General features: G+C 33.5%; 3 protein-coding genes and 1 non-coding gene across 5 annotated transcripts; 2 read left to right on the top strand and 2 right to left on the bottom strand.

Annotated features, from left to right (window-relative positions):
* Positions 1-105: 105 nt before the first annotated feature.
* LOC114381405 (cyprosin-like) lies at positions 106-4026 on the top strand. 2 transcript variants are annotated; one of them, XM_028340653.1, is made up of 14 exons: positions 106-192; positions 392-719; positions 1041-1101; positions 1409-1503; positions 1612-1724; positions 1927-2095; positions 2186-2225; positions 2404-2468; positions 2552-2665; positions 2763-2827; positions 2921-3077; positions 3194-3313; positions 3547-3635; positions 3725-4026. In XM_028340653.1, exons 2-14 carry the CDS (start codon positions 405-407, stop codon positions 3807-3809), a joined length of 1488 nt encoding a protein of 495 aa, XP_028196454.1. In that variant the 5' UTR covers positions 106-192; positions 392-404; the 3' UTR covers positions 3810-4026. The 2 variants fall into 2 exon arrangements, with proteins under 2 accessions (XP_028196454.1, XP_028196453.1); XM_028340652.1 differs by lacking the exon at positions 106-192 and having other exon boundaries at positions 213-719.
* A 61-nt stretch (positions 4027-4087) lies between these two features.
* Positions 4088-4158, bottom strand: TRNAG-GCC. Its single transcript has one exon. It is a non-coding gene; the product is annotated as a tRNA-Gly (tRNA).
* Positions 4159-5386: 1228 nt separating this feature from the next.
* LOC114380721 (rhomboid-like protein 14, mitochondrial) lies at positions 5387-6854 on the top strand. Its single transcript, XM_028339733.1, has 2 exons — positions 5387-5760; positions 5840-6854. Exons 1-2 carry the CDS (start codon positions 5548-5550, stop codon positions 6593-6595), a joined length of 969 nt encoding a protein of 322 aa, XP_028195534.1. The 5' UTR covers positions 5387-5547; the 3' UTR covers positions 6596-6854.
* A 2515-nt stretch (positions 6855-9369) lies between these two features.
* On the bottom strand, positions 9370-9825 carry LOC114381991 (self-incompatibility protein S1-like). The gene has a single exon (XM_028341220.1). The coding sequence runs from the start codon at positions 9823-9825 to the stop codon at positions 9409-9411; it is 417 nt and encodes a 138-aa protein (XP_028197021.1). The 3' UTR covers positions 9370-9408.
* Between the last annotated feature and the right edge of the window lie 310 nt (positions 9826-10135).

Here is a 10135-nt window from a genome sequence, read left to right as displayed (position 1 = left end):
AATAGAAGGAGCCATACTTTGTTCCTTTTAGGTGAAAGTGTAGCAAAATGTTAATACTTAACTCCGTATCATGGTTAGATTTATATATCAATGGCATTTTACACCTATGCGTTGTAGTTCCGTGCCTGCACTGCACTATAACTTAACTCATTCTCAATACCCTTGCTTTAAGAATCATTGATATCAGCTCAGGTGTCATTTTTTTCTTTTACAAGTCCATTTCTAATAATATTAGATATCATACTATAGAGCTATATACACTATGAACTTTATTAAACTATAGTGACTTCATTTGTAGAAATAAAGACATAGGGAGGTGTTTATGATTATTAAGTAGCTTATATGCTGTATTGCTTCTGCTGAAAATGTCTTTAACGTGTTGAATTACCAGATGAGTTGAAAACATGGGTTTCAAGCATTTGCTGCTTGTGACGTCTGTGTGTGCTTGGTTTGTATCCTTGGCTGTTACAACTTCTTCTGGTGATGGGGTAACGAGAGTTAGTCTAAAAAGGAGGAGTTTAGACATTAACAGTCTTAATTCTGCAAGGATCAAGGGGGTTGTTAATCATTTAAAAGCAGATGGAGTGTATCTGAAGAATTATCTTGATGCACAGTATTTTGGCGAAATTGGTATTGGGTCACCTCCACAAAGCTTCAGAGTTGTGTTTGACACTGGTAGCTCGAATCTGTGGGTCCCTTCCGCCAAATGCGTCTTGTCTGTAAGTTATATAGTTTATGATCTGTTTTATTTTTTTTTTTTTTGTCGTCATGACATTAGTATAGAGTATCCGTCAATTTTATTGATGATTAATCTCTGCTAGAAACATGACTTGTTACCTTTAGTGGGATCTCCCTTCCTAACTATGTTTTTTTCATTTACAAAACTCGAACTTGAGACCTTACTTAAGGAGATTAAGTTCAGTTCCACTTAAACCAACATGTTGGTTTATGATCTACTTCTAATGCAACTGAATACACCTTCAAGTTTGTTTTCTTTGACTATGCTTATTTTAAAACAAGATATATATGACTACCTGCAGATTGCTTGCTATTTTCATTCCAAGTATAGATCGAAGCTATCTAACACCTATACGAAAATAGGTAAGTCCGAATTAGCATGATATGCAATTTGAAGTTCTTCAATTTGCTTTTACATGTACAAAGCTTGTATTTGTTATAGGGAGGATTGCTAGCAAAAACACCTGCGCTTTTTCTCATTGGTTGAAATTCATGTTGATCTCACTAATTGGAGATCAGGACCTACCAAATGGGAAATGAAACTTACATATAATTAGTGGACCTACATGAATTTCACGGGATAAAAGAGTATATTAGATAATGTGTTGCCAGCATTTCTCTTGTTATACTTATAATGCCTATACTAAAGTTTTGTTTGGAAAATGTCCAGGAACACCTTGCAAGATCCCTTATGGCCATGGACACGTTCCTGGCTTCATCAGCCAAGATAATTTAAGAGTTGGGGATATCATCATCAAAGATCAAGTCAGTATTATGACTCTAATTAGTATTGTGATTGGTTGGGTTTTATGTGCTTCAAATATGTTTACACTTTTGATTGTTCTGATGCTTACTTACTCCTATATCCTCCAGCAATTTGCTGAGATTACAAAGGAAGGACCGTTGGCGTTTTTAGCAATGCATTTTGATGGGATACTTGGACTTGGATTCCAAAATAAGTCAGTGAGACAAGTCACACCAGTGTGGTAATTAATTCTTTTGTTTATTGTTATATTATATACCTTGCTATGTTTGATCTTGATTTTTCCTTTTAAATGAGTGAACAAGGGAGCATGCTTAGTGCTGTGATTGTTATTGGTGGTAATAGGGTAGTAGAAAAAAACAAACTATCTCCTTTCTCTAGAGCCTTTGATGCCTCAAATACAGTGATTAGTTTTGTGAATACAGGTACAATATGATAGAACAAGGGCTCGTGACTCAAAAGATTTTCTCCCTTTGGCTAAACCAAGACCCAGTGGCAAAGCTAGGGGGTGAGATTGTCTTTGGTGGGATTGACTGGAGGCACTTTAAGGGTGAACACACTTATGTTCCACTTACTCAAAAGGATTATTGGCAGGTCTATTGTTATTTTTACATCTTTAATCACTCCTGAGTAGCTCTTAGCGTCAACCATGTCAATATTGACATTTTGTGTTTTCATCTCCAGATTGAGGTGGGAGATATTCAAATAGCAAACAATCCAACAGGTTCTCTTTCATTTCTATTCTGCTTGTTGTTTAATCTACATGCCCTGTATTTTCATTATTTTTTGTAATCATTTTCACATGATCAATGTGTTTTTGACTGCCAACTTACACCACTGTTTCTAGTTCATTTCTTCCACTTCCATAGACCTGACTTACAATATAAAACTTGAGTTTCCAGGGCTATGTGAGGGTGGTTGTGCTGCTATTATTGACTCAGGGACCTCTTTGATTGCCGGTCCAACAGTATGATCTCACATTCAGTCTTGGTACTTTTTTTGGTTCCATTTTTGTTTGGTGTCTCTTTTCTTACTAGTTCTCGTTTGCAGAAAATTGTGACTCAAATTAACCATGCCATTGGAGCAGAAGGATATGTGAGTTATGAATGTAAAAACATCATCCATAACTATGGTGATTCAATATGGGAATATATAATTTCTGGGGTTTGTTCTCTATACCTTTCCCCCTTATACTCACAGTGATTATCCAAAGCTCTACTGGTATTTTAATCATTCTTTCTACATCTTCTTATGTCTTCAGTTAAAGCCTGAAATTATATGTGTTGACATTGGACTCTGCTCGCGTAATAGAACATTTATAACAAAGTACAGTACTTCTCATTTTCCTCCTGTTATTTCTTTTGAGAAAAATCCATTTATTTCAATTCTCTTAACCAAAGTCTACCTTTAAACCTGCAGTGATGTTATTGAAACAGCAGTGCATAATGAAAGTTGGGGCGAGTCACGAACAAAGGAGAGCCCCTTGTGTACTTTTTGTGACATGATTGTCTTTTGGATGCAAGTTCAGCTTAAGCAAAAGAATACAAAGGAAAAAATATTAAAATATGTGGATGAGGTAATTGTTGTACAATGGATTACAGATCAGAATTATCCTTTTTACTTTTGAATTGAGTATTCAATAACTCTTTTTCCCATTAAGGACTAACAAGCTCTTTGTTTTTTCTGTAAAAGCTGTGTGAGAAGCTTCCCAATCCTGTGGGACAAACATTTATAGACTGCAATGATATAGCAAACATGCCACAAATTACATTCACCATTGGAAACAAATCATTTCCCCTGTCTCCAGAACAGGTCTGAGTTTTATGGTCAATTTTTCTAGTCGTCACATAACTTTTCAGTTGCTTTACATTAGTTTCTTCGCTCTAGAAAAATGAGCATGCATTATGCATAATGTATTTACACCAGCTACCTAGTTCAAGTTGTTTTTGCTCTGTCCAATTTTCTGTTGGTTGTTTGAATTCATATTTGGTCGCTATTACTTAACAGTTCAGGAATTTAATATTCTTTTTTTGTTTTCTTCTCAGTATATGCTAAGAATTGAAGAAGGTTGCAACACTGTATGCTATGGTGGTTTTGTTCCTCTAGATGTGCCAGCTCCACAAGGTCCCCTCTGGTAATGAATAACAATATTCGTATGATTACTGCCGTATATTATTATTATTGTTATAGTAATAATATATGACAGTTGTAGTATGGTTGCAGGGTTCTTGGAGATCTTTTCTTGGGGGCTTATCACACAGTGTTTGATTATGGCAATCTCCGTATTGGATTTGCTGAAGCTGCGTAGCCATAATTTGGTGGTGTTATTACTATGCCAAATTGTTTGTAGGAAAAAAGGAAGAAAGAAATAAAGGTTTATAGGATTTTGCAGCTTTTAAAAACTGCAGACCCTCGGAATTTCAGTGCTGCAGGATCTCTAGTAAATGTTGATTAGTACTAATAATTTGGTATACTTCATGAATAAAATTTGTCCCACATAAACACAAGCTAAGAATTCAGCAAAAGAAACATAAGCTAAGTTTGCCCTGGTGATGAGACTGCATAGATAAAAAGTTAAAAAGAATATGCACCAGCCGGGAATCGAACCCGGGTCTGTACCGTGGCAGGGTACTATTCTACCACTAGACCACTGGTGCTGTTTGCTCATTGTTTATATCTTTTATATATATTGTAAATACTGGTGACGTAAAGTTTATTAATTACACAAAAAAGTCGAAAATTTATGTAGGTTACTGAAATACCACAAAAATATATATATATATTTAAATTATCCTTCCTTTCCGTGCATGTTTATATATACTGCTAGATGTTAAGCTGAGCTTAATTAATTGACTAACTTAGTAACTTAATTAAATGTGTGGATTTACCAACAAAAGATATATTAATAGGAAGAAAGAATATTTGTTAAAGCTTCTTAAAGTTAGATTTACCGATCTTTTATATAATGTTGTAAAACTTGTCCCATTGACAAATATTTTGACCAAAAAGAGGAAAAATGTAATTATTTCCCCCAACAAAGACTATAAAAATAAATTTGTCTAATAAGAAAAAGAAATGTCATTATTTTAAAAAAAATGTAATTGTTGATTTTTGATAATAATTACCTTAAAAATCATGTTAAACATAATTTTTATTTGATAGATAATGTAAAATTATAAACTAACAATGCATGTTCCTTAAACTTATATAAAAAAGAGGAAAATAATTTTATACAAAATGAAAAATTAAAATAAAATACAAAGTTACGGCCAAGGCCCTCTAAATGTACAAGTGCATTCATCCTAACAATATTTATTCCAAGTAGAAGCATTCACCCTATGTATCTGTAAGTCTCTCTAAATGTAAGTTAGTCAAATTAATAAGGATTAAATTCAAATCTTGATATAAGAATTTAATTGATAATGATTTATAAATATTTTTGTAAATAGTCTTTAAAGGTGTATTCTGACCTTAATAATTTCCGAACTCAACTTAGCTTAAAAAAAATTATAAAAAAATATGTTATTGCTGAAAAAAAACTTATTAATAATATTATATAAGATTTTGAAAGTACTGGTTAGTATTTAAAATAAAGAGATTAAATTATATTACCAAATTATTTATATTTTAATATATTTTAAGATATTTATATTACATCAATTTTAATTTATATAAACAGGTAACAAGCGATTTTTTATTAATATAAAATTTTATATATATAATTTATGTGAAACAAATTTTAAATTTAAGTATAAATTTAAAAAAAATATCATCTAGTTAAAAATTATATAATAATAAAATAATTGTGAAAGTTATACGATTGTTTCTTGTTAAAAAAAAAAAAAAGTTGAACAATTAAGTAATTTTAGTGGAAGAAAAGTAATTTTAGTGGAAGAAAGATAGCGCAGATGAAGTAGGCGAAGGCTGAAGGAAACCTCTGGAATTTTCTTTGGCCAACGGCGATTCCACTAATAAATATACGTTTGTTGTGTTTCCGAGGCCTGTGAATCGGAATTGGGGTTTCTTCAATCGGAATCGCGAACAACATGGAAGTGAGAATTGGGCAAAGGGTGTCTCGCGGAATGCTCCCTCTCCTCGCTCTCCACACCGTCAGCGAGTATTACCGCTCCGACCACAAACCTCCGTTCACCGCCGCCCTCATCGCCGCCAACACCCTCATCTACCTCCGCCCCTCCTTCCTCGATCCCCTCATTCCCCCCATTGAACAAGTCTGGTTCAACCCCCACCTCATCCTCAAGGTCACTTCTCTATTCCCTCATTCTTATTACCATTTCATTTTAGGGTTTTAAATTCTAACATGCATTGTTAATGTTACAGAACAAGGACTTGAAACGCTTCTTGTTGTCGCCGTTTTACCATATCGGAGAACCGCACCTGGTTTACAACATGCTATCCCTTCTCTGGAAGGGGTTTCAGTTGGAAACCTCAATGGGAAGCGTCGATTTCGCTTCCATAGTCGCTTCCTTGCTCGTTCTCTCCCAGGGCGTAACCCTAATGTTATCCAAATCACTGCTTCTGTTCTTCGACTACGAGAGATCCTACTACAGCGAATACTCCGTCGGATTCTCCGGCGTCCTCTTCGCCATGAAAGTCGTTCTCAACTCCCAATCGGAGAACTACACCTCCGTCTACGGAATTATCGTTCCGTCCCGTTACGCTGCGTGGGCTGAATTGGTTCTCGCTCAGCTTCTCGTGCCGGGCGTGTCGTTTCTCGGCCATCTCGGTGGCATTCTGGCGGGGCTTCTTTATCTGAAGCTGAGGAGTACTTATTCGGGTTCTAACCCTATAAAAGTTCTCATCAGAGGGATTGTTGATGCTGTGAAGTGGCCTTTTAAGTTCTTGCGGCGGAGGCGGGGACGGATCACCGGAAGGGGAACAGTTGGAAGTAACAGGGCGTGGAGATGCCAGACGTGTACCTATGACAACAACAATGGTTCCCTGAGAGTGTGTGAGATGTGTGGGACGATTAGGGTTGTCAATGGAGTGTCCTCTTTTCAGAGGAGCTCCCATTCTGATGGGCTTCCTTTGGATGAGTTGCGCCGCCGGAGAATCGACAGGTTTGGAGGCAGGTGATCGTGGTTAGTTTTGAGTTCGCTGCAGCTTCTGGTAAATAATACTATTGGATATTGAGATTCAACACATGTTAGACTTTTTTGTTTCGACATATATATGTTAGTTGTAGAAGTATGACGACTGAGCAATGAATGTTTTCATGCTATGCTAGATTGTTTGGCATTTTCAAGAAAAAAAAAAATGAAATTTGGATACTTTTATTGTAGATGTTGTTGTTACTTTTTTTTTTCTATCAAAATTGGTATTTCATGGCTGGTTACTTTTAACTTAGTAACTAAATCGACTGCATTTATCAAGATGGGATGTTAGTATTGTTGTTTGTCAAACTTCCTTTGAATATATGTTGGGAGATTTTTGTGATTTAACACCACGTAAATAGAGGTTGCAATAGCTACCACATCCAGTCACCCACTAACATTTGAACCCAAATTCTGTGCCTACTTTTACTTTTCTAATTTGCAATTTTAATCAAGTTGATACACAACCTTTTAGTTTTTTCAACTGATTTGGTTGATACCTAGATGATTATGAAATTTATCTGGGATGAATCGGCTAACACTGTTCACTAAGCTCTGTTAAGTTATTTTGCTTATATGTTAAGAGATAAACTTGCTGTGTGCCATTTCCATTAAATACCTACATCAATGATATATATCATCATCCCTCTGTTACGCATGAAATAGTGCTTTAACAATGACAAACCTGTCATGTATTAAAGCTTAAGGGGCATAATTAATTTTGGTCAACCATATCACACCTTGTTAATTTTTTTCTAGTTTATTAAATGACAATTTTGATGAGAAATAACCTAATCATAATATGTAATATTCTTCGGTACGAGTGAAATTTTCTCGTGTATAACGATAACATTGATATTTGAACTTAAAATCTCATAAATTATCCAAACTCTTTTTTATTTTTTTAACTATGATATTAGGGGAAAATATTTATTGAATTTGTCAACTATTAATCTTGATAAAAAATGTGACTGATCATTTCTTTTCTTCTAACCACTTTTTTCTATCACAAGTGTGAGGACTCGCCATGTCTTAGTCTAAGACTTAATTTTTGGAAATTTATCTCAACATAATTTAGACAACTTAAAAGAAAAGTTTATCAAAAAGGCGATATTTTTTTCTGAATGAATAGCGTAGCGTAAACCTTTAAAATTCAAGGTACATTTCCTGTAATTAAGTTTGGTGAATTAAATCCAAAGGTTTGTTTGAGATCCCGGCAGCAGAATCAAGAAGCGGATGAAAAATAGAAAGTACCTGGTAACAGTCAAATATGCATTTCTGAAATCTCTCACAGGACATTGGCCTCTGTGACTCTAAATACTAATTGGACAGTTATGGTTTTAAGATGTAAATCAAATTTAAGGAGACTTTGGGGTAAACTTGCATATGCATATCATGAAATCTCAAGATTCAATACATAAAACTGAGACCTCTTATCTCACTGACGGTGGTGTCGATGTGTGAAGGCAACTGGGGATAACAAATAATCAATCACACGGATGGGATCGTGGGATAATTTTTTTTATTATATCTTTCGATTCATTGGAAAAAATGAATTTTGATTAATCTAAAATTCATCAAAAAATAAATATAGTCTAACAAAAAAATTATTTTTCTCAAAAATTAAAATTAAATATTATTCAAAAGATTCAACCTTAAATGTAATTTAGTTTGACTTTATGGTTTGGACTTGTATAAAAAATCATATAATTAATCTTTACTAATTAATGTTTCCTTGACCATGCATGAAATGGAATTCAACAGAAATCCTGGAAAACGAAAATCTATCCGGGGTCTAATAAGAGAATCTTAAAATAAATTTTTAATTAATACTTTTTATTCATAAGTGAGAGACCAAACTTATACATATATTCATTATTACTAAATAACATATTTATACTATATATAATAATATATATTTAGAAAATATTAATTTATATCTATTAATATTGATTTATTAATACATACTAATAATATTAAATACTTATAAATATTTATTAATAGTATTAATAACAATATTAATAATTTAGTTTTTATTTATTAAAAAGTGTATTTTTTATTTTATTACGACTAAATAAATAATATTATAAAACCAAAAAACAATAACTTATACTTTTGAATATTATATATCTTAATCTACGATAAAATTGATAAAATTTATAATAAGTCGCATAATCAATTGAACTAAACTTTCTTGGTTTAATTATTTTTCTTATTTCTTTCATTCCAAATACTTTTCTTTTTTTTTTCTACATCCTATTTCTTTCCTCTTTATTTCACCCCTAATCTAACAAAGTATGAAACAAAAAATATCTCACACTGGTAGGTAAAAGGTAAACGAAAAATAAGAAAAATACTTAACATATCTTTACTTTTTCATCCATTCCATTTCAACATAATTTTATTTTCTATCCCATCATTTATTATATCTATTACTTTCTTAATTAACATTTTTTTCTCTCTCAATTCCTCTCTTCTTTCCGTCTGCACACTCAAAATGGGCTGTACAGTACCTCACCATGTTTTTTATGTATGTTTTTTTTTATCTAATTAAGTGACTTTGTTACCATACAATCTCTCAAATTTCAATTCTAAGCAATGGTGGAAGAAGCAGTGAGTCTATATATGACCCTTAAAACCAGCAATAAAGTAAATTCTATAATAATCATTGTACCAAAAAAATTTGTGCAAGAAGCAAATGCACCAGAGACTGAAACTAAATGGTTATTATTATTATTCTCATAAAATACATGTGGCTTTAGAATGGATAAGCACCACTGAATTTCATGAAATCACTCAATTTGGCCATTGGTACATGAATTCCCAGTACCCCGTTTGTTCATTTAAGCCATAAATGCCTTCAATCGATACTAGCCATGAACATCCAGCATCACCACATCGTACCCTGTCCCTGGCAAAGGAATACGCATCAAAATGGAACTCCTCAACATTTTCCCATCCCAAATCACAGAAAAACAGTGTGGTTCCAGCAACATTGTCAGAGAAGTCCCATCCAAATTCGTCCCCGTATGCTATGTTTTGTTTGCCCAGATCATTATCTTTGGACTGGCAATGCAAGGTCATGTTCCTCCCAGATCCTAGTCTGTTCTTGATGCTTACATGTTTGGTGCCTTCAACAATAGTGGTGCACAATACTATTACCAGCACCAGGGTCACCAGATGATGAGTTATCTTCTTAGCTAAACCTCCCATATATGTTCTTCTATAACAGGATTTGAAGCCAAAATCAAACATATATAGACACTTGAACAAGTGGAACCAATCTTGTCTTAATGCATATGGAAATTACTACATGGCATTGGTTTTGCTGTGCATGTTCGTTAGTTTCGAAGGGAACTTGTTTTATCTCTCTCTTTTCTTTTCTTCTTCTACTTTTTAGTTGTCGCCGCGGGTATTATTTAAACTAATCTTTTAATATAATTTTTTTTGTAAAACACAAGTTCATATAGAAACCCTAAATCTATTTAATCAAGTTAAGAAATTTATAGGATCCTTTTGGATG

Source organism: Glycine soja, chromosome 13 (genome assembly GCF_004193775.1).
Source record: "Glycine soja cultivar W05 chromosome 13, ASM419377v2, whole genome shotgun sequence".
In the NCBI taxonomy this organism is placed as follows: Eukaryota; Viridiplantae; Streptophyta; class Magnoliopsida; order Fabales; family Fabaceae; genus Glycine; species Glycine soja.
This window is presented reverse-complemented; position numbering and strand designations above follow the sequence as displayed.